The 25,496-nt window shown below is 37.3% G+C and overlaps 1 protein-coding gene across 2 annotated transcripts in view; it reads right to left on the bottom strand.

The window, feature by feature from the left end:
- The window catches only part of LOC145766324 (actin nucleation-promoting factor WASL-like), a 30,414-nt gene extending 5,490 nt beyond the window's left edge, over window positions 1-24,924 (bottom strand). Inside the window, exons 1-9 of one of the 2 annotated variants that reach the window (XM_082578010.1) lie at window positions 24,768-24,924; window positions 23,057-23,191; window positions 22,347-22,433; window positions 18,692-18,791; window positions 4,443-4,517; window positions 3,579-3,679; window positions 3,200-3,285; window positions 1,432-1,474; window positions 598-734 (exon numbers count right to left, since the gene is read on the bottom strand). In XM_082578010.1, coding sequence (XP_082434136.1) covers window positions 598-734; window positions 1,432-1,474; window positions 3,200-3,285; window positions 3,579-3,679; window positions 4,443-4,517; window positions 18,692-18,791; window positions 22,347-22,433; window positions 23,057-23,191; window positions 24,768-24,881 — 878 coding nt within the window. In that variant the 5' untranslated portion in view covers window positions 24,882-24,924. The remainder of the gene's footprint in view (window positions 1-597; window positions 735-1,431; window positions 1,475-3,199; window positions 3,286-3,578; window positions 3,680-4,442; window positions 4,518-18,691; window positions 18,792-22,346; window positions 22,434-23,056; window positions 23,192-24,767) is intronic. The other variant, XM_082578011.1, reaches the window with a different exon arrangement.
- Window positions 24,925-25,496: the final 572 nt, after the last annotated feature.

Below are 25,496 nucleotides of genomic sequence, written 5' to 3'. Positions count from 1 at the left end.
AGTATCAATGTAAACTTTTTGCATGGACTGTAAACTAAATTGCGTTTTTCCTTGTATTCGTCTTGTTGAGCTGTTATTTATATCCATTTATTTGTTGAATTATGTACCAGTATATTAATAATAATGTTTGTTTTTTGATAGCGCTGTATCCATCGCAGAACGCGTTGCTCCTCAACGCTTTACAAAGCAGACAGTGTCAATAACATATTGCTGGAAATCGTGGCAGAACACCAGTTTAAGATTTAGGCTTGCAGGTTTTGATTTTAATTTCATGTAACCATCTATATAAAATAGAATTTGTATGCGTGTTGATAACATCGGAGTTTGCTTTATTTGTTCGTTTTACGTATTTTTCAAGTTTTCTTTTTTTACATGTGCTAGCTGAAGATGCCATTACTATAACGAAATGGATTCTTAATAAATTACACTAAGAGGTTAGATTGTTGTGCAAATGCCAGCATTTGATGAATGCAAAATAGCAATACATTTACAGTATGAAGTCAGCAACGATCATGCTGCTAAAAGCGAAACTCAACCTATTAAATCAAATTAAAAATAGTAAAACACGAAAAGTACTTGAATCATTTTAAATCTTACTCTTTCACGGCCTCTATGCCCCCTTTCTTCTCTATAAAATCGTAAATGAACTGAGCCTTTTCTTTGTCTTGCATATCACTTTCTGTGATGCCAGCAGATTGAAAGAGCTCTTTCACATCTGGGTCCATGTTGTTCATCTGAAACACAGAATTTCAATTTTTATTCCATCAAAAAAGGCTAAAAGAAAGCGAAACGAACAGCTCAATAAACAAATATCTTACAGTGAGGAAATTCCACACGGGAGCTTCCACAAATGACGACACTGCGATCAAATACATTTCCAGACCTTCATCCATTTTCAAAACTACTCTTCAAACCTTTCAAGATTTCAATTTGCACTGAACCAGTGGCACTGTATTTTACAGTGGTTGCGAAAGACGAGCTTTGCAATGTGGCCATTGGGGATTAGCAAAGGCAATACGAAGACAAAAGAAGATTAAAAATATTAAATTGTTGAATAGCATTCGCGAAGGTATTTGACATTGATAAAATAAGCACAGCACTCGACCTCTGTTCCCATTTTACATTCAGTTGCACACCGATGCCGCGTTTAGTTAAACAAAAACCAACAAAATTCCCAGATTGCAGATCTGCCTTTTTTTTTAGATTGATTGAACTTCCACGACGTTGATCAATAAAAAATATGGATTTTAACAGATGGTTCACAGAGCCGCATTAGTAGTTATTATGTTTTCAAAAGCAACATAAAAAAATATACAAATTGCTCTGAATTTTGCTGCTATGTTTCCAGGATTGACAGAGTTTTGAAATTCAACTGGATTTTACAAATAGAGAAAAAAAATTGAAAAAATAGTTTAGAAATACGGTACTCACATCAAAACCTTTATTGGGGTCCCACCCGACATGTCCGACGTGCCTGTGAGAAAATAATAACAAGCTTTTAAGTTAAGCCAACAAATAAGACTGAATACGTGAAAAGGTGCGTGCAGATAGAAGTGCTGTAATAGAACACTTATTTGCGGCAATTAAAAACAAGCTCTTTCCAGATATCTCACTTGCCATGTAGTAGCAAAAGTAATATAATGATGCGAAAAACCAAGTCTTTGTCCATGACTAAAATCAATTGATGTTGCTATCACGGATAAATAGCAGACAAAATAGCTTAACAAAACGTGTTTTCGAAATAATTATTACAACATTTAAGTTTGGTGTTGCTACTTAACACTACATGCTCGCGTGCAATCTAAATAGACTTACGTCCAAAAAAGCTAAATGTATTTTGATTTTTGAGTACGATCCAGTTTTTCGAGAGGAAATAAGCTACGCAATGTTTTTAGCCAAGTCACAAAAGCAGTAGTTGTTACATTGATCTAACGTACGGACGTTGATTCAATGCAGAAGGACCGCTTGTGCCAGCTGGCCAGTAGCTTAAACGGGCATCAAAACTGTCAGACAACCGGAGGGGCGTGGCAATAGAACGACCATGATTTTAATTCATGATATCAATGAATACATTTACATGCACTTCGTGATGCAATTCATCATATCACAAATAAATATGGCAACGATCAAGGGTGGTGTGATCGAGAGCCTGTCCAGTTGCATTGCAGTAGCTTTTAGCTAGGAGATGCTCGCACAGGTATAAGATTTTACAAAATTAAGTGAGTGTTCGGCAGAATTGCACCGGGATTATATTATGAACATTTTGTTTTTGTGAAACCGTGAAATGTGAGTCGTTGAAATTAAGCAATTAAAGAAAATAGTTCACAACGTGAAAAGACACGGTTTGAAAGCGTGCCCACTGCATAGGTGATAAAGAAAACATTAAATGGCAAAACGTAAACATAAACCAAACATTTAATTCTTTCGTTTTTGTTTCCATCGTTTTCTCAGAGTATATATTTTTTTGATGATGTATGTTCATCCGACACCTATGTCAAAACCTTGGCAGCATGCTTCCACATGGCACGTCAGTTAAGTTCACAAAGACGTGATGAGGTCATGAAGGTATAACGATATTCCACACCGGTATCAAGAAAACTCTGGTGAACTTAAATTGACAGGAACCAGCGGCAATGATGTATGACCATCTCGTGCATGTGTAAGCGTTGACCCATCTTGTAAAAGTTCTTCATTTAGAACCCAAGCTAACAAAACCCGCCCTTTTGACGTTGATTCAACGTGTACATACGTTAGATCAAGCTACAAATGACGGATTTTTCTGATTAAAACGTTGATACTGTTGCAATCCTGTCTAACTACACTTTTTTTTGCATTGATTCAATGGTATGGGAATGTGCACAAAGACATTTTCTCCTAAAGACATTGATTTTGAGGGTGGGTGGAAAGAGAAAACGAGAACGTTAAAAAACATGGAAGGAACAGGTAAAGCACGACAAGGTAAAAGGAGGAAGATGTCCTGGACAGAATAAGATGAAGAAAAGTGTAGAATCATGGCAAGGAATGAATCGACCACCTCCTTGATGGGGAAAAATCGAATCTGGATGATGAAGAATCGACAAACAAAAGACGAATTTTGCTAGCTCAGGTTGGCAACAAACAGAGTAAACCAAATGCCTGCTGGCGTTAAATCCATGTAAAAAAGCGGATTTTGCTAACTGTGAATCTGAATAGAACCTACTTGAAGCCAGATGGCATACTGATGTCTTGCTTGGTCAGCTTTCCCTTCTTTCCTTTTTTCCCCTTTTTCGATTTCTTTGGATCAACCTAACCAACATAAAACAAAACGCTTGAATAATTATATCAATTTGCACAAATTTTAATCCGCTGAAAACAGGAAACATTTTTCTTTTTTCAAGTCTTTTTCATCGCCAAGGAACCATACAAGAGCACTTACACCCCGCTAAGACAAAGTAAAAACGATTGTTTTAAGAAATAATTAAATACGATGTTGCAAAAGCTTCCGATTGCTTGCATCGTTTCAACATTGCAAGACATAGATGCGATATAAAAACGGTAACTTTTGCAAGGTGGCATGAAAGTGTCAGTTCTATCCTTACTTGCGGTGTTGCAGTGATCGTAGGCTTGACGTCATACGTGGTTGACGAGTTTGACACATGTTGAGGCACGTTGGGGTGGGGCTGCTGTGGGAGATGAGAAGCTGCAGAACAAAAGAAAGTGTTCAGAAAAATAGAAGCAGCGTCACACAAATTTTAAATTTAACGTCTGACAAAGTCAGAACTAATCGTTTCGCAAATGAAATTAACCTCTTTCAGCATAACTCTGCACAGTCATGGCCTTAAATTCTGCATCTAGTAAATTGCATATGTAGCGACATGTTATGATCAATGCTCACAGCAGCAACACGTCAACAAAATAGAATCAATTGTGTTAAGATGTCAAGGCAAATTCTGTGAAAAAATTTCGTGTGACATTCCCAATGCATTTGCAGTAACGGAACGTTACACTTTATTGAAAAACTAGTTTTTCCGCAAATGAAGTGAAAACTTTTTTATGTACATGCATTTGTGTAAACAGTGTTGTTAGTCGATCTTGAACTTCGTAGCGACAACGTAAAAGCAGAATCAAGAGTCTCCGGTTAGCAAAGCAATATCATTTTACATTGATTCAACGTCTGTAGATTTGTTAAAAAAGAACCGCTTTGCTGACTGGAGCATGCCACACCTACTGATTCAAGTTTAAAAAAGAATTGAATGCAACTGGTTATGTCTTATTTACGTCACTACAACATCTTTTCGAAGTTGAACAAACATAATTTGATGCAAAACATGTTTCAGTTTGCAACGAAGCAGGCGCCCAGGTAACAAATCCATCCTTTTCACAAAAATTCAACGTCTGCAGACGTCAAATTAATGTAAAAAAGGTTGTAACTTATAGCTGCCTGGAGATCCTTGAAAACTCACGACGTGCCGGTAAGGGTGCCGGCGGGAGGGGCGAGGTAGGGCTTCGAATCGTGGGCGTTCGTGTTACCTTTGCTTCTACGAAGCAACATGAACGTTATTGAGTTAACTGTTGAGGTTTGGCAACACTTTTTTCGGAAGTTGTGTTGAACTTGGTAGGCACTTTAACATTACCCATTCGTCGAAAAGCGTACTCGCCATTCAGCTGATTTCAGTCATGTGACTCGACACGTGATATTCTGATCGAAAAATTTTGATACAAAGAAATTTAACTGAATGCTTCGCTACAACCAGCGTTGCCTAATGGTTAGGGCAGAGGAGTAGTAATTTCGATTTCGTGGGTTCGATTCCCACCCTCTGCTAATACTATTTTTTCTTCTGCAACTGAACTGAGTGCAAGAAGGATCTTAATGACTGCAATCAATGGAGTTTATAAGGAAAATTGTGACTAAAACACAAAGTAATTTCACATTGAAAAGCAGGCACTCTTCGACGAGTGGGTGATGTTAAAGTGCCTACCGTTGAACTTAAGCAAAAACAAAAAATGAAAACAGACTATCGCGAAAGTTACAGGAGAATTAGTCAACGTTTAAAAATAATGTTTTTGTTCAATTTTCGATCATCGACTACTTTATTCTATAGAACACACTATCGCGGATCAATGTAATCTCACAGAAAAATCGACTTAAAAACAGCCATCAAAGGTGAGAACGTTTTGTGGAAGGATGTGCCATTCAAACAAGGCAATTTGTCAGCCACAAAACAGTTTCAATGATCCGCAAACGCCGTGTGACGTTATTTTGTGGTGTTAAACCGGTGAAGAGCGAACCGATACGTCATGAGAAGATGATCGTCAATTTTGAAATTACCTGCTTTGGTTAATGTTTTGTTTAGCTTGAGCACTTTGGTAACGCTTGAAAACAGTCGTCCGTGAAGCGCACGCTTATCTGGAAGGGTGCTGGCCTTCTTTTCAAACATTTCGCAAATTTTCCCGACACTCTGGATTGAGTCGGCATTGATGAATGAAGACATCTGATTTAAACTTTGCTCTTGTTGGATGAACCTGTTACTTAGGGTGAGGTTGTAAGCGGCATTTGGATCAACCATGTAGTCCGTGAGAGGGACGGAGATGTGTTTCTTTTTGCTCTTTCGATCTCGCTTGGAGTTATCAAAGGTGAAGTCGCTGTAGCTAAATCCAGAAATGTGGTTCACGTGAGCGGAAGACGAGGTCAGGTCACGTGATCGATTTGACTTTAAACTGCCGAGAGTGTTTGAGGATAACTTGGATAAACTTAACGACGAAGAGAACGCGCTATTGTTGGTATTCACATTGCCAGGAATGTGACTCGTTTTTTCTGACAAGATTAGGTTGCTATGAAAAGCACTTTCATCCAAAGCATTATTTGACTTCAATGATTTTCTCTTGTGAAATGGTGATTTTCCTTTTGCGAGGTGAGTAAAAAAGCCATCTTTGTCCGAGGTAAGCGGTGATGTGCTATTTGGTGAACCCTCGTTCTCCTTGCAGTCAGACGATGCTAATACATGACCAACGACTTCGGGTGCAGAATTAAGTGCTCGCGGCTTCAGAAGCGGTTTTCCTTTATAATAAGTGTCGTAGCTCACATAATCGTCGTCCGAATCGTCTTCATCCATTGGTGAGGGGCTAGGTGAGGAATCGGTGGTCCAATGACCATTTGCAATGGCCATTGCGCATGCTAAAGACGATCGCGCATCTGACGCGGGAGTTTCTTGTCTGTTACCAGGTGCTGGCGTAATAACGATCCGCGGGGTCCCAGATTTGCAGCATTTGGCTTGACTGATAAATGTTTGTTCATTTGAAAAGATTGACTTTCGTATCCCGACTTCTCGATTCATGTTAGGCGTGGACAAAGGGCTGTATGAGTTGTTGTATAGCCAGGAGCCGACTCCAGCGTCATTTGACATCATATCTTCTGAAGTGGAGGACTGAGTTGAAAACTGTTTTCCATCAAGGTCGTTCCTAATGCAACCACGATGATTCGCTTTTATTCCAAACAATTCTTCACCATTCTCAGTACATACTTGGAGATGTTTCGCTTTGTCATCTGACGGTATCGGTGCCGATCCGATTGAGAATGAAAGCGGGTTGTTGTCAACATTTTGCGAACAACGATGGGAAAGACTTGTTAAAGCACAATCACCCTCAGAATCTGTTTGTAAGACTCTTGTATTGGAAGCATCTTCTGATCTCGACGTAACAGTGGCCAAAACTTCTTTGCTACTGGCACTGGAATTGCACCTTGAGGTACGCCCTGGTGTGATAGGTGTAAGAGGAGACGCTTGGTAATTCTTCGCTTGTCGTCGTAAAAACTTCGACAAACGTCCGGGACTACCAATCGTGTGATATTGTCCGTAAGGAGATACACGGGGCGTTTGAACAGCATCGATTGCTTTGTGTTGATTATACCAGGTCAGAATCGAGTTAGATAACGACATGTTTCGCTTACGTATGATTTGATTATGGTCTCTTAAATTGGTGTCGGTCACATCAGGATTGGAACTAGTTGATTTACAAAGAGGAGAAGTGGCCGGAGGTTCGTACTGAGTCATACCTTGGTAAGGAGTTTTGTTGATGCCCTTCTTTTCTAACGCAGCAAGGCGCATTTTGAAGCTCGATTTTGGCGACTGCTTTGTTTCAGTCTTTGCCTTAAGATATTTTTCATATCCGGACCAAACTATTTTTTCAGGAATTTTACCAGTTTCGGCATTTGCTTGATCTTGCGCAGGTTCTTCTGAAGAAGCCTTCTGTTCAAAGGTAGATGTATTAATATCTGTTACACAAGCGTTCAATTCAGAATCCTCCTTCGCTTTAAAGGATTCATTTGCATCAGGAAATCCAACCATAGCGTCGATGTCCGTTATTGCATCAGGGTCGATACTTTTGCGGTACATACTGTGCCGCTTCACTGATTGACGGACAGATGCCCAGCCATCGTTACGCTGAGAGCTTTCGCGTAATAACGAACGGTAATCGAGGGTCAATTTGTCTTCCTCACAGCAAATTTTCCCTTTTTTAGTGGGAGATGACATGAAAGGGCGACGGCACCACGAAGGAGAATCAATGCAATTTTGGGTTGAAACATCTTGTTGGTTTTCAGCTTGTTGGTTTGTTTCTAAAGCTTCTTTCTCTTCCATCTCTGGAGTAGCCATATTCAATTTAACATCCCAAAAATCAAAAATACTTTCTCGTTCAAAAAAACTGTGCTGGCCTCGCAAGGGTAAAGAGTTTGTGCAACATCCGCGTTCTGTCTTACCAGATGCGTTCGCAGCGCGTCTTTCAGCCGACATTCTGTAAGCCTCCATAGCTCGTTTGTAGTGCTTCCATTTCTTCACTGCAGAGACCGAACTTCTTGTAGAATCATTATCTTCTTCTTCTATGGTACTCCTTAAGCTACGAGCACTGAGGAGTGATGAAGTTCGTGAGCGGCCATGAGAGAAAGGAGATCCTGTAACGCCACTGTACGTTTTGCTACGAAGCCTTGAGGTTTCCATAGTTTCAGACTTGGCAGTGGGACTTTCGTCATCACGTTTTTTCGCATGCGTGGAATTCGGTTCAGCAAGATCGCTGAGAGGCGTCTCATACTTGGAAGTGGGACTTTGATCAACGCCCTCTTTCACATGCAAGGAGTTTGATTCAGCTTTATCACTAAGAGACGTCTCTTTGACGACTAGGCTTTCGGAGCTAAGTGGCTTTGTAGAATCACCATCGAGGTCCACAGAGCAAAAATTTTCATCCGCTAAAGATGTTTCTGTCATCACTAGACTATCATCAATCTCAGATTTGTTTTCTTGGTTTTCAAACAAATGGGCTATTTGCAGGACCCCATGCTTTGCGGTTTCTTTCTTTACAGTCAATCGTGTCGGCCGTCGTCGTACCCATAGACCGGAACTTGGTCTTCTGCTCCGACGGGACAATGCACTAGTGCTTGATGATGGGACTTGATCCTGGTATTGTCTATCTTTATTTCCTTCAAGAGTGATACAATCCTGTTCAAATTGGCTGCATTCTCGCTGTACCAAATCACACAAAGAAAAGGAACTATGCTTACTGACTTTAACTGGCAATTCCAGAGCGGGTGGCCAATCTGAGAGTTTAGCCGCAACGTTTGGTCTCGGAGTGGGAGCTCTACTCTCAAGCGCATCTTCAATGTCAGATAAACTGTAATCCGATTCTATTCTATCTTCATCTGTACCGACAGAGTCTACGTCATCTTCATGAGGCTGGGTGACAATTTGCAGAGATCTTGAATTGAAGGAGTTGAAATTCGACATAAATGAAGTCGCCATAGTATTAAAAATTAACTAAATACTTTAAAAGCTGTTCATCTAAAAAGTTATGAAAATTTAAATTAGAAAAATGTTAAAAGATCGCAACGTAAATTGGAAGAAATAACATTTGAATCCGCTCGTCTTTGGATCCCAAAGCGATTGTCTATGTCAATATGTTCTCTTTTACAATCACCATTGAAAAATAGAAAAGGCACAGACCAGTTTTGAATGTTCACAGCTTTGACGATCTAATAAGAATGGTGCCAAAGCTCGATGAAGCAGCCATTTATATTCTCGCAATTGTCGCTTCCCACGGCTTAACATTTACTGAAGTGTTTACTTGGTGCATCGGAAATGTAACTTTTAAATCACGTACTGCGAAGGGTCAGCAGAAGGTTTGAGAAACCAGTAGTGGTTCTTATTGAAGCTACTGGTCAGCTTGACTATTTGCAAATGTTAGTATTTCATCTTGTGCAATTAGAAACGGAACTTTGAAAGCGTGACCTGCTACATTTACGTAAGAGCAAGATAGCGCGCCAAGGTTTTCAGTAAAACACGACCGGAAATAGTTGATTATTTACTTCAGCGAAGTCATCAATCTCAGGTGTCCACACTGTCATATATGTCGTCAAAGAAACTAACTATAACAGTTAAATCAAGACTTAAAACGAGGGTCACAAGGATAAAATCGTTCTTACGGAAACGAAACGACATTTAAATCTTAATCTTACGTAAAGAAAAATTTTAACCATCAGTTTACCCACGAATCGAAACCTAGATTGCTTGTCATTTGGCGCGTGCGCAGATAACCATAATTACGTGAGCGATTCTTGTCCAAGATTACCCATCCAGAGCATCAAAAATGCATTCTCTGGCTGTGGGTTAGTACGAAAACGCTCCAATGTGACTCTGTACAGTTTTTTGAGGACCGACTACGAGAAAATTAAAAATCGTTCCATTTTTCACATGACTATTGAAGTCGCGCTTAAAACAACGTAAGTCTAGATTCCGACAAGGCACATGTTCAAATCCTTTTCACTCCACGATCCTCGTTCTAAGCTGAGTATGAACTGATCATACGTAATCCAAAAAGTTACACAAGAATTTCAATCGTGCTATAGTTCTTTAATTTCTGCTTTCAATTACCAATAAGGCCATTCAAGGCAAAGCTTTGGACAAAATAATATGAAATTCTTTATGAACTAACTCGGAAATGAAACAAAGCCAAGACAAAAAAAGATCGTTCTATCTGGATTGTGAAATGAGACAAACTAATTTGTGTAGAGTCGAGAAGAAACATACGGTATCGAAAATTCAAATTATTCTTACACTTACAATCTTACATAATCCGTAAGTCCAACCAATTGCCAACTTGCGTTGTTTCGAACGCACCAAGAAACGACATTGCTTTTTTTTTGAAATGAAACGAAAGCCCAAGATAAAGAATTTTGCGTCAAAGCGCAATATTTTTACTCCGAGCAGCCCTATTTCATTGGGTATTTTTAGAAACCTAGTAATACTCAAATTTAGATTTTCTAAATCAATATTTATAGAACTTGCAAAAAAACTCGACGCCTAACATTCGCCACACCCATTCAACGCGCCCAAAATTGGTCAGTTCTTCAAACAGCAGCAAACAAATTTCAAAAATGCAATTGACTTTTATTATTTATCGCAAATTAAGGAATATTGACAACAAGCCTTTTAATAAGTGGTCTTCAAATCACTTAAACAAGGGACTACAACTAACCCATTAAAAACAAAGAAAAGCATATCGTTTTAATTTGGTAATAATTGACTCTTTCAAATGTCTTAAATTTTAACGGACACGTTTTTCACGCAACAAGCGCAAGTTGGCTGATGCATATTATCTTGGCTACAAAGTTTGGCAAGATTTCAACTGGAGCACTGTTCTAATCTAAAAAAAGCCATCAGATATATTCAACGAATCCTGTGGAAGTGTTCACGATAAATATCGCAAGCGTTGAGTTCCAAGGCGGTAATTCGGTTGCGATAACTCACCAATCAAAATCGATCTTGTAACACGGATTCACAATGTTGCATCAATGTGAAAAAGGGCATTTTGCTGACCAGGAAGTCATTAACAACGAAGAACGTCACAGCATTTTCATCATCTTAGAAAATGGAAGTCGGAGATTTTTATCTCGAAATCGCAAGAAAAATGCCTTTTCCAGACAATTTTTTTCGGGATATACGATCTTGCAGTACATTGATCTTAGAAACTGGCTTCAGTCACATTGCCTAAAACATTGTTCTCATCAACGCCAAGAAAATATAATATTCTAGATCAGTGGTTCCCACCCTTTTTGTCTTGGTGACCCCCTTTAAAAAATTTTGTAGATACCGCGACCCCCACTTATATTCTTTCCTAAAGTATACACTTGCATCCCCGAGAACAATGACGTAGGAAAGCGGTAGGCTACGGCTTCTGATTCGTCAGTTTTCGAGATAGGCACAAAATAGAGAACCTTTTGTAAATATGCGACCGGTACCTCATCCTACTTACATTCACTTTTGTTTTTGCATGAGCAACGGCTTCGCGACCCCCTATAAAATGCTCTGCGACCCCCAGGTAGGGAACCACTGTTCTAGATAAATACAATCGCAAACATGTTTAATATGCCATTGTCAACCTCCATTTCTAAACCCTCTTGCTCTTGCCAATACTAGAAAACAAATTAGAGATGTAAAGAAACCTTGAGACATATTCATATAAGTATCACTATCTACAGTTCCGACTTTAAAAACAACAAAGAAAGGATTCATCATCTTCATCATCTATTCGGGTAAACTCGGGCACCATCAACAATTCAACATAGTTTCTCCAAACATCCCTGTTCCTAATCAAATTTAAAAGTTTGTTTTAAACAAGTTAAATTAACTTGGAATCTATTTCCACCTTTTAGTGCACAAGATCTCTTGAAATATCATTAGCTATCAGCTATGACGAAGCCTCAAGGCTGTCAATGCAGTCACTCGAAACCACCTCACGATACGATACTAAAATTGTTGCCCAACGATGACCATAAAAATAAATTAAACAAGTTTCCGGAAAAGAATGGCGTCAAGTGAAGAACAGATGAACTAACAGATGAAGATATCACTGAAAAGTGGGAAAAAAATATATTGATAACTACGACCTATGATGCATGAACCAACAACAAAATAGATATACGTGTTTGAAAAATATTTTTCAAACGTTTACAAATTCAACCGTTTTTAAGAGCTGTTTAGCAATGTTGAACATGAACTGTATTCACTGACTTGTCCAAGTGTAGTTCAAAAGCTAGAATACGTTTTCTGTCATAGTTTGATATAGTCAAAAGTGCGCTAACAGTATGTAGAAATAAATTAGCATCGTTAAGAATGGCTGTCTGTGCCAAGGTAAATCACATCTAGGTCAGTTTGTAAAAAACATATCAAAAAAGTTTTACGTTTTATGACATGTCCTTTCTGCTCTCAGTCGCTTTAATCCTAATTCCTCAACAAACTATTGACCGCACAAGCGCTCATCGTGTAAAGCAGCCATCAAAAAACTTTTGCGCTGACATGCAGTATTTAGATACAGACTTTCTACCTTAGGTTCGGGAGTACCACCTTGAAGCTGAACATAAAGCGATTAAACAAATGCCTCGTTCACAACACGTTTCCTATCTCAACTGTCAGGTCAAAAGCAAGTTCCAGCATAATGCAATATAACATTCCTATTTATAATCTTGCACTGCGTTCGGAAGGCCGCAACATAATGCAGTGCTGCTGCCAAACGCATATTTGATATTAATTTTATATTTAGTGAAGTTGAATGAGTGGAAATATCATAAACAAATCAATCATCTTAAAAACCTTCAAGACGTCACATTAATATCAGCGCTTCTCTCGGATGACAAGCATTAATTGAGACAAACTATAATAAAATGGCTTCATATCATTATAAAAGGGGAAAATGATCAAGTTCAAAAATAAATGCCATTACAACCGCACAATTAAAGATTTTTGCGATTTTCGGAAGTGGAGTTAATAACAACGACTTAATTTGTTAAAAATTCCCTACAGATACAGAATGAAACTACAGAATATACTTTAAAACGTCATCGTTGGCAAAAAGTTAATGACAAAAAATCCATCATGGTACCACTGTACTGTAAGTGCAGAAAATTGTAAGTACTAAGCAATTTTTACTGCAGCATATCCACATGGTAAGTTTAAATTTGATGACATCTTGAACGATTGAACTACCTTCGCTAGATATCATTCTGCATTCTAATCTAAGACATGCGACTGAACTACAAACTGCAGAAATACCGTGACATGCTACCGAGTGGAACGTCGCAAATGCACATTTCAATCACCAATGCAAAATAGTGGGAGTCCTTTCGCAGAAAGTATTTTTATTTGAATCCTAGCAACCTAATGCATTGAACTCGACGTAAATTTGAGCTATCAGGTGAAACGGCAATTCGACTTGACACAAGACCTCACCGAAGCTGCTATGTCTGAAACCTCTCTTGCCAGCATATTGGTATTTATTTACACTAACTCAGCATCTGCAAACGTTGGATCCATGCAAGAAAAAATGATTTGATGACTGGGTTGGAGTTTCTGGTTGAGGCCGGACAACTTTTCAAACAAACAATATTTTTAAAGGCAGTGCACTGCTCTGGTAGGTTCCATAAATAGAAAAAACAACCAATTGATTACGAATACGACTCAGAAAAACAATTCCAACCTGACTCTCAAGCTCCACTGTCCGGTGGCCACGTTGTTTCGATGTACAGCAACATTCAATCAATGCAACGGTAAAGAAAAAGGAAACAAATTGGAACAATTTTGAGACCGGAAATATTTTGCTCGTGAGGCTGGTGCAAACAACAGAAGCGATGATTCAAAGGCAAAAAAGCAAAACTAGAGTGGAAAATGTACCACTCCCAGCGTTAGAACAACGGTAGGAACAGGGAACACATAAACCACGGTTCGTTGACCGCTTCACAATTGATGCAATAGCTCTAGTGTTGTGACATTGGTCAATAAGTGAGTATGCAATAACATAGAAAATTGATTGACACCTGACAAGTGACAACAAATGAAAAGTATGTAGAATCCAAGACGTCTGCAGACGTTGAATCTATGTAAATAGCGATTTAGTTACTGTCTGGGAAGTGATCAACAGAACAAGGAATTAATTTCCTTGTGGAAGTTAATTTCAACAAGGAGTTAATTTCATTGGGAAGAATACACTGGGAAGTTAATTTCATTGGGAAGAACAAGGAGTTAATTTCCTTGGGAAGAATACACTCGGTTGACATCACCAGTTCACCACTATCCTGTTGTATAAAATCCAACGCATTACATCAACGTAAAACAGCACGACTTCATATTTGGATTTTTTGAGAATTTGCTAGAGACAACTCAGATCTAGATATTTTCATTGTTGCTCGAAACGCAGCAGACATCACGGCAAAAATCTGGCAACGTTTAGTTGATGCAAAAATAGCAACTTTTGCTGGATGAGAACTTGTTTCTTTGTTTACTGCAAGAGCCCCAGACAGCATGAATCGATGTAAAAGCGATTGATTTGGTGTCTGGGGCAGAACTGTGGCAAAAAAAGAAATACAAAGCAAAAAAAACAAATTGACAAACGTTTCCACAATGTCACGAACATTGGGTGGACATTAATTTTAAAACGGCACGATGAAGCAATGTAAGCCGTTTGTACATCATGGTGCTAGCAGCCATGAAATCCTCCTCGATTTGTTGGAAAGTTCTGCATGCATTACGTGATCCACTAAACGGGATTCTCATTACAAACTGACTTTAAGTAGTGTCCGAAACTTTAATTACGACATTTTCCATTAAGACATCAGTGTAATTAGTACACCACTACTAAATCGTGCACAACTCAATGGGTCAGTAAACAATACATTGTTATTGCGTGAAAATCAAATGATTGGAACAAGAATATTAAAAAACGCAAGCGAGTGATAAAGGACATTGAAGGTTATCAACAGTTTAATATTTCTGGTTTGAAAAAAGATGTTAAAGGTTGCAAAACGGATGTAAAACAAAGTTTCAAGCTCACGTAGCAAGGAGTGCGTAGTGTATTTCTACATTACGTAATGTATTACTGTAAAACGTTTTTGAATTGCTTCGCTGACATCAGAAACAACGTAGCAACAAAAAGCTTAACTCTTGACTGTCATCTAGCGATGAAAAACATGAACTTATTCTAGTCGCAAGAAGTATTTTTAAAACATAGATATAAAAAAGTTTGTGAGCACGTTTACAGTATCATTCGCTTCTACTTCTCGGTTTTAGATGTGAATCAAAAATTTTTATACTAGAGGTCATTTAAATTACTTATTTATTTATACCTTCTTCCGTTCATTGCAGTGGTGAAACCTCGCTGGCATGTGACAATAGTTTCTACTGCAAAGGTGTGTGACTTAAGTTTAATCAGTTAGATGAAGCAGTGTTTCTACGTCATTTGCGTGAAATAAGTTCTATGCGTTGACATCATTTTTGCCAACAGATCGATACTAGCGATCATCCTGCCAATATTTTCAAGTATTAAAACAGACAATTTTTATATTGCCAGTCTCATTTCCGGTATAGCAAATTTTGTGATCGCAAACCAATCGCAACTTGCGCGGTATCAGCTGGTGCTATGGTGACTAATACGCATTCTCAAGCAAACTGAACAATGAATTACAGTTTTGTTACAGAATTATAACAGTTTTGAACACTCCTGTTCATTTTTGTCAGTTTGTTGATCGTCAAGCTACCCAGCAAGCAAGAAGTTGCTATTTTTAGATTTTTTTTAATGTTGTTAAATAGTCACAGCTGGGACCTTGAGGTAATTTTAAGTAGAATGTTCCAAGCATGAATAGACAAACATGAAGCGGGACAAATGAACATTTCTATTGCCAAAACATAGTTGAGTGAAGAACCCAATAAACCCTACTAAATTATGTATACATATATATTATAGCTACAAATTCTCTTACCGAGCAGGAAAAAAGGCAAACAAAAACATTTGCAATGTAGCCTACACACTTGTTGTAAGCCAACAAAACAAGTCTTCAGTGAAAATACATTACACCACTCTGCGAAATAATCCTTTTTTACATAGCTTCAGAATCTACGGGTCTGTTACTATTCGGTGAGTCCGATTCGGTGAGTTCCTAACCTCTAACCCCTAACCCTAAAACGGCAATGATAATTAGGCTACGGTACCCAATAATTTAAAAAAAAAATGAAAAAAATCACCGAATAGGGATCGGACTCACCGAATCAGACTCACCGAAACGGGCCATTCCAAGAATCTACAATGCAAGAAAAGGTTAACTTGCTTGATTGGATTGCAAGATGTTTAACAGTGTCTTGACGGCCAATTTTATTTCCAACTGACAAGTGAAACCACATGCTAGTCGCCGTAATCGGACTGGCCAAACTTTACTTACGCACAAAACAATCTGATAGTAGTATGTACTTTTTGAAAGCATTACAGAAAAACATAATTAATGAAGTAAAACCGGAGAATCACTCAACGCTCAATCAAACATTAGAAACTTTCTTGTTCATCTTTTTCACATTAACGTCTGTAGACGGCAAATCAATGGAAAAGAGATTTTGTTAGCAGACTGGTGATAACAGGCATTCAACATAAACAAGTAGTATATATACTGTTTTTCTTTTAGAGAAGGATTTGGATGCTAAATCCAATAAAGTTAGAGTTGGAACTTGCAAAAGAAAAAAAAAGGAAATTGTTCCAGTGTTCAAGCGTTGACTGGTTGTAGCCAGCATACCGGTCGAGTTTCATTTGACAAGTCAAAAAAGATCAGTTTACATAAATACACATAGTGGAGATCGTGTTTCGATGAAAGACATAGTTTAAAGGACAATCAAAGAGAGTTTAACTTGTCAAGCTCCTGTACTCGCTTTACAGAATCAGTATAAACATGTCACGTGACAACAAGTAAACAAGCCACGATGCAAAAGTAAAGAATGTTATCTAATATACAAGTCTAAAAACATGAACTCATGTTAAAGCAGGCTCCATCACCGTTGCGATGTCATAGGGCGCTTTTCAAACGAAGTACAGAAATAACTGGTTTTGCTTTTACAAAGCGGTTGACCCTTATGTAAGTATTCTAAGCAACCCGTCTATGACGTAGCCACATCCGCAAGACTGTCCATCTGAAAAGGAGAATGGCACGAACTGGATGCAGTCGCTAAGATGTGACGCGCAACACGAAATCTTGGGAGTTGTATGAGGAAACAAAACGCTGCGTCAATGTAAAAACGACGGATATTGCTAGCTGGAACTGTGCAGTGAAACCACAGAGTAGAAATTAAAAAAAACAAATGCACCATTGTTCCGGCTTTTGTTGGAGCAATGCGTGATATGAATAAATTCATACACGTAAGCAGGCAACTTGGGGTCTGCTACTATTCGGTGAGTCCGATTCGGTGAGTTCCTAACCTCTAACCCCTAACCCTAAAACGGCAATGATAATTAGGCTACGGTACCCGATAATTTAAAAAAAAAATTGAAAAAATCCCCCGTTAAGGGATCGGACTCACCGAATCGAACTCACCGAAACGGGCCATTCCGGGCAACTTGTGCCACAGCCTCCATTCCAAACTACCAAACTATATGCCGCACTTTGTACTGGGCATGCACTTGCGTAGTAGTATGGAAAACGTAGCACAAACCACACATAAGCTTGCACAGCAAACATGATTCACAATTCATGTGCTTGTGGTATCTTAGCCAGTAAGGGTTGCCCTTTTTTACAGAAATGTTGCCGGACATGAAACCAATGTAAAAACGGCAACTTTGGCTGGTAGGAATGGAATTTTAAAACGTTCTTTTTTTGGGTTTTACAAAGCACTGCAACAAACTTGTAGCTGGTATATGATGTGTGGTAGTTTGATTGATTTGGAAAATTCACTGCAAAGTTAAAAAGTGTCTTCAACGTGAACGATTCATCTTGCATCACTCCGATCAGAGCCTTGTGAAAAGTTAGAGCTGTCCAAGCATTACATTTTTCTACAATTCTCCTTGCTTTATTAACTACTTAGTTGATCAAGAAAACTACACATTTATCAAATATGAACAGTTTCAGAACGTTGCAAAAACAGAAAATAAAAAATGAAACAAACTTTGCACACACTCTTCACTGTTTTATGCAAATTCAACGTCAAGAAACGTTAAATTACGCAGAACGGTGCCCGACTACCTTTAAGTTGACAAACTAGTGACACAAAGTGGTGAGGAAAAAAGCAAACAAAGTTTTTTAATCAACAGCAGTTTCTACAACCTTGTTTCCAGTAGATCGTGGGATCCAAGCTGTCATCTGAAATTCACTCCTCTTCTTACTTAGCAATGACTCTCACAAAATAGACTGCTGCCAAGAAAACCTTGAGTGCGTAACTGCACATTCCGCATTTCAACTCGTCCCTGATATTTTGAAGCCGGTGTGCATTTCATTACTCGCAAGTAGTTCTATGATTTATCGTCTGGATAGTCTTATAGGTCGAATCACATGAGTTTTTGATAATAACATTGTGTTTTTGTCTGGAGCATTTTTGAGCAGAGCATACTACTACTAGAGCACACCATGTAAAGTAATTGCAACAAAAAAATAGCTTAAAGCTAAGCAAGGCCACAGAAACAACACAAAACGTCAGAAAGGATATATAATATAAGTTTAATATTAATATAAAACTATATAAAATTATTAATATAAAACTATATAAAAATATATTAATATAAAACTGTTTTAATATATCATTTAATAAGCAAAAGAAAAGGAAAGCAAAAGAGATTTTATATCCATTCACAAGTCTTGCAAGCTAAGTGCAAGCTAGTGAGAGACGATAACAAAGCTTCAAATCAAAAGGAAGAAGATGTAAAATCTAACCTTGTCTTTTGTCCTGCTTGTGCCGGATCTTGTCTTCAATGACGTTTTTGAAGTTATTTGCTTCTTTTTCATTCGCAAAGTTAAGTCCAGCCCGGCATTGCTTAAAGTGTACGATATATTAAAGAGTGTATATTAGGGTGATGACTAAAAAAAATTTTTTTTGCCTGCTATGGGAATCGATGAACTTTTTTATGTGTACCAAGAATGTGAATTTTTTTTTTTGAAAATTTTTCAAAAACCTCCCCCACCAATTGATATTTCTGACGTCACCTAAGTACATTTTTCTCCTTTTTTACTCCTCATACATTGTTTAAACTTGTTACAGACTCCTTACCATACTAAAAAGGCGGCCCACAGTATGGTGCAGATTTTCAAAAAAAATTTGTCGAAAAAAGTCAAGGGGGTTCTGAGATTTTACCCTTTTTGTCATTATTTTTCGCAACAGCGCCTCTAGCGGAAAATTTTTAATTAGTGCAACTTCAAGAATTCTAAAGCGATTTCGGTAAATTTTTTTGTCAATAAGCTCATTTTGAATGTTGAGGAGGTTTATTGTTACTTTATTTTGATATATTTTTGTCACTAGAGGGCACTAGTGCTTTATATCTGAACTGATAGCTTATAAAGCTAGACCAGACAAGAGTTTTTAATAGCATTGGAAGTTGCTAATAATTTAAAAGAATAATTGAAATCATTTGATCTATTAATTATTAGCAGCTTGTTGTACTGTACATAAAATCTTGAAAGTGTAGCCTAGTCTATTTAATGGGCCTATATCATGCAATTGAATTCAAGTTAGCCTAGTTATCGGGTTAGTTTTTTAGTTACCGCTATTGGGTTTTGGAGTTAGGGGTGCTTAACTTGTTGTTTTGGATTGCATATCATGAGTCCAGCAAAGATGGCGATTCTGAAAGTGACAGGGCCTCCAGTTATTCTGAGAGCACAATATCAGAAGAAGAAGATGGGTTTGAAAAGAAGATGAGATCGTCAACATTGTCAGCAACAAAAATGGTGGTTCGCCATTCTTTGTCCACGTACAAAGCATCGGGTGTGTGCTCCACTCTGAATGAAGAAGGGGTTACTCTCCCTACTCCATCACAGTCTGGCATGTGGCGTAGTGTTATAAGAGCTGGAAACAACGAAAAGGATACAATAAAGTTGCTGTTGAAAGAAGGAAAATATTACTGTCTCCATTTTGATGGAAAAAGGTTGTCTGGGGAGGAGTTTCAGGTGGTTTGCCTCCAAAGAGAAACAAATGAGGTTAAACTTGGAATACTAAAGTGCAAAAGTGGATCTGCTCAAGATATTCATAATGAATTGGAACGAATTTTGAATGAATATGAAGCCTGGTCCAGTATCAAAATGATTATTTGTGACACAACCGCTGTGAATACTGGTCGACTAAATGGTATAGTGGTGAAATTACAAACAAAAATGGTTGAGATGGGACTGGATCGACCAAAATATATTGGTTGTCAACACCATATACTGGACAGAATTCTGAAGCATGTCTTGGATTTCTTTGTCAGCAAACATTCCACCAAACCAACTCTGAGTTACAAGTTTATTGATGATATCTCCGAAAGATATGAAGAATTGCAGAGATATTACAGTGGAGAAGTTTGTGTCAACATCAGTGAAAATCCTGGTTGGAGAGATGACTTCAAATTCTTATATGAGCTGTGTCGTTCTTTTCAATTTTATAAGGTGAGCTAAAATTTGAACATGCTGTGCTGTAAGGTTACTAAAGGTACATCTTTTAATAAATCAATTTAAAATTCATAATTTTACAGTTGCATCATGTTTTTCTTCAAATAAAATGGAGAAAACTACCTTCTTTGCACAATGCTAGATGGAATTCACGAGCAATTTATACTTTAATCGCATACTTTTTAATCCCGCAATGGAAAGGAAAATTAGAAATCCCATGTCACTTTATTGCTAATGGATGGCAAGAGCAATGGTTTTCTGACCAAAGATACTCAGAGGAAGCATACCCAAAATTGTTATTGGCTGTTGAAGGAATCAAAGTAAGTAAAACTAGTGTTTAACCATAGTGAACCGTGATATTTTGAAGTAACTTTATGGTACCGGTGCTATTTATATCATAAAAGCATCATCCTCATCAAATTTGTACTCTTGAATAGCCAAAACAATGTTTATGAAATAGTTCAAGGTTATATCGGACTACCAATACCAACAGTAAATTAGGCTTTAACAAATATGTTTTATGTTAAGTGTGACGGTGCACTGAAATGCTTGAAACACATTGGAACCAGGATTGCTCTGTTCTCGACATTCCTCGCTCGAATATGATTGCTGAAAGAGCTGTTAAGCTGATGGAAGAACTCCATAAGAAGTGCACCAAAGAAAAATATTTGAGTGTGAAATTTGTTGCATGCAACAAATTGTGAAGCTGTCAAGGACAAAGTATTGTGTGTATTAATACTTTGTGCACCTGTACTGCATCTAAATGATTTTGTCACAATAATACAATTTGCCATTCATATTACTAAGTAACTGATTGTGAGTCATGTGTAGTGCATTAGGAAAATAACTAGAGTAATTTTTACTGATTATATTGAAACATTGCAAAAAAACATGGAAATATACGATAAATTTGGGAATCATGCAGTCGATTTGAGGATTTTGCAAGTTTTACACTAAAAAAAACAAATTACTGCCATCTAGTGGTAAAAATGTAACAACTAACAAACTACCAAGTCACCCAGTATCAAAAATAAACCATCTGACAAAAAAATTGGTCGAAATCGCTTAAGAATTCTTGAAGTTACACTAATTAAAAATTTTCCGCTAGAGGCGCTGTTGCAAAAAATAATGACAAAAAGGGTAAAATCTCAGAACCCTCTTGACTTCTTTCGACAAATTTTTTTTGAAAATCTGCACCATACTGTGGGCCACCTTTTTAGTATGGTAAGGAGTCTGTAACAAGTTTAAACAATGTATGAGGAGTAAAAAAGGAGAAAAATGTACTTAGGTGACGTCAGAAATATCAATTGGTGGGGGAGGTTTTTGAAAAATTTTCAAAAAAAAATTTCACATTCTTGGTGCACATAAAAAAGTTCATCGTTTCCCATAGCAGGCGTTTTCGATTTCCTCAAAAAAAAATTTAGTCATCACCCTAGTGTATATACTGATTTGGAACAAACATGGTTGGATTGAAAAGAAAACCAGCGGTGTTGGAGTGGTAGTCCAAAGATAAGTAGTATACTGCGAGTAAATAAATGACAACACAGTGCAACGGCTTTAAGGCCAAAACTAAAATTTCTTTGTTCAATTCCACTTTGGACTAATTGTTTGAATGAAATCATTTCATTATGATGTCAAGTCGTCTTCCATAAAAATGAATAAATAATTTACTTTCAACCCCAAGAAAATTCCTTTCGAACACACCTAAGACACACACCGTGTTTTAGGTATGTGTCTTATGTTATTTTTACACAGTTACACACACCGTGTCTTTGTTATTTTCAACTGGCAGATCAAAATGAAATTAAAGAATCGAAGTAACTGAAAGAGCTTCTAGTTTTAACATAGTAACATGGTAAGCAGGATAAGATTCAATTCCAAGTAAAAGTGAGCAGTGAGCACTATGTCATGAGAATTACTGGTCACTACAACAGTTACCAATACTTACATCTGCATCAAACGTATGAAAATAAGGACGAGGCGTGTTATACTTGAATTGATTGTAAAATTCTTGCTCCCAGATTTGTTCCCCAGTCTGCAAAAAAAACATATTGTCTTATCTGGGACCACTTGTACAATGTATTGTATTGTACCCTCTTTTCATATATACTCATATTGTAGATTTAAGAAAATTGTGATGATAATGTAGTGTACCATTATTAGGCAAAAAAAAACAATTACGAAGCTTTGACAACCAACAAAAATACTGCATCAGTCTTTCAGAAGTTTAAGATCTGACTAAATAATTTTTTTAGAACAATGGATTTCTTAAAATGTCCTATTTTGATGCATTTTTCAATTCATTTTAAATCATATGATACACAAAAGTTGTGTGGCAATTGATATGATCGACATGACAAAAATCAACTTGTTTGTCTTTTGCTTTCACCAGATGAACGTTGCAACTGGTGCTCGAAACGATATAATTAATCCGACGAACACCCAAAATTATCAGTATTTAACTATTTTATTATTGAATATTTTTTAAAATCAACAGCATGTCACATCTCTTTGTCCAGAGTAATGAATAATCTGCCCGAATTATCTATTACGATGACAAGTTGATAAAAAATCCGGTACATTTCAAACATTAGTACAAGAAAAAATAAGATCATTAATCTTCTTTGTCAAACTTTAAAACAAAAAGTGGTTTCTTACTTTTAAGTTATAAACTCTTATAAAATAGGAACGCTTTGGATTATCCTTCACGAAGCAGCATACCCCACAGCATCGCTTCTGCCAAGATGTAGAATTTTGTGCCAGATATACTTGAACGACGCCTGTCGCAAGAGTCTGAAAATAACAGTGAGATCAGTAGGCTAATAACCTTACCCTCTGTAATCTTGATTATTTTGTAATCACTGTCTTTTGTAGCAAACAAATTACCTTATGACAGCAAAAAAATATCAGTTTTTATTGATACAAATATATATAAAGAAAAATAATTATTTCATCAGTAAAATCATCTAATATAATATTTGATGTTATTAAAAAAGGATAGGCCTAGTAATGACAGTGACAATGTAATCACAGCACCACATATATTTCATTAGACAATTAGACATGTTAATCGACAATCGTGTCATCCTCATTTTCGTATTTATTCATCACTAGACATTGAAACTTGATATTACGTTCGAACATGTTTAATCTCATTTTGCTTATGTGATATGTTTTAATGATTCAAATAATAACATGCAGTTTTATTGAAACCTTTTGCCACAGTAACTTCACAGTAAATATGAGGTGAACAAAATGAAAGATAATGAATTAGTTAACTTTCATTCAAGACAGATCATCTCAGTCAAGGTTGCAATTCTGTGAAAAATATTGCTCACTGGTAGTAATATAAAGGTAAAGGTGAGTCCCATACTTGATCGAAGCATCGGGGGATGAGAAGATAAGGTTCTCATTATACTAAGCCTTCGGCACTAATGAGAGTAGGGTGGCCAGTTCCTTTCCCTCGGCCGCCTTTACTTCAGCAACTACACCCAACCAATTTATTACACCCTGGGTAAAAGTGAGCTGTGTTTTTCAACAACCAGCTTAAGCCGGGAGTCGAACTAGGATTGCATGATTGGAAAGCGAGCGCCTTATCCGCTGCGCCATCTGTAGTAGTAGTAGTAGTAATATAAGGTATCGTAGTACTAATATACTGTGATATGAGTAATAGTCAATGGGAATGAATAAGGTGTTGATAACAAACATTCAATCGTAAATTGCATCAAGTAAATGCCCAATTTTTCAAAATTTTAGCATTACTACTCATGATTTAAAAGATTACTAATCATGATTTAAAAATTAAATTCCAATGATTTAAAAAAGCAACCACATAACTGAAAACACACTGCGTCAGCGCTTGGAGCTCACAGCAGAAATACGAGAGGCACACAAGCCAGTCAAAGAATCGATGCACATATGGGAAGGTGACATAACATAATGCAAGAAAGACTACAAGCACAAAAAGCAACGAGTGTTGCTTGATTACATTGTGTTGTGTAATATAAAGCAGAGAAGCTTGCCAACGTTTCAAATTTTCCAATAACAAAGAGTGTTGCTTGATTACAAAGAAGGAAGGCAAAGTGAAGAATGTACTGTATATAACTCAAAGAAGCATCAACCATCAATGGCCAAGCATGAATCAGTAATGCAAATCCAGGGGTGCAATTCCTTTTAAATATTTTTACAAGTATGATATATATATAATATATATAAAAAGTTGCAAGATTGAATCCAGGAAGCTTGGCTTTCTACATTTATGGACAAATTCTTGTACAATCAAGATTAAAACTGTCTTGTCTAGTGTGCAACTAATTATGTCTCACTGACCACTAAGTACAACAGCCTCATTTTTACGCTAATAACTCACCACACATTTTCTTCCTAATAAACCAAACAACGCATTATTCTCATGATCTGCTAGAAGCAATGAGGACACATTTTGTTGAGGAGGCCTTCTTCTTGGTGGAGGTGGACCATTCATTATAGCCCAGTAATATAGAAATTTACTTTATGAAATAAATAACCTAAATCTGCAAACAACAAAAAATAGGATATTTTTGAAAGCAAAAGTTTTTTATTGGAACTGATTTCATGAGAGCAAGAATTTTCCCAATCATTGTGGAAAAGATTTATTGAAAAAGCCAATTTTTAGACTACATGATCATAATACAATACGTTTTGACACATGTGCCAGTCTGCCACAGTTGTCATGCAACATTTTGCACTCCATTGATTTACTGCAGCTACCAACTGTAGGTAATGTTGAACTAATGCTCTGGAAAATGCATAACTCGATTGAGGGAATCCTTATCCTTGGGCTGAGAAAGCTTTATTTTCGCCACGTTAGCTCAGTGCGATCTGCTATTATTCAGAGAATCCATTTCGAGAACTTGATTCCGAGGAATTTAAGTTTGGAGAAAGTATTTTTTCGAAAAATTTTACACTTCCACAGCAGCATCTGTTTAATCAAAGAAATTAGCTTATAATAAAGGTTAACCAACCAACCAAGAATTTGGCCGCCGGGAAGCAGCTCAAATAAGCCATGCTTGGTCTCTGGAAAAATAAACAAGCTTCTAAGAGGAATGTTAGAGTAACC

The sequence above is a fragment of the Aplidium turbinatum genome, chromosome 3 (assembly GCF_918807975.1).
Source record: "Aplidium turbinatum chromosome 3, kaAplTurb1.1, whole genome shotgun sequence".
In the NCBI taxonomy this organism is placed as follows: domain Eukaryota; kingdom Metazoa; phylum Chordata; class Ascidiacea; order Aplousobranchia; family Polyclinidae; genus Aplidium; species Aplidium turbinatum.
This window is presented reverse-complemented; position numbering and strand designations above follow the sequence as displayed.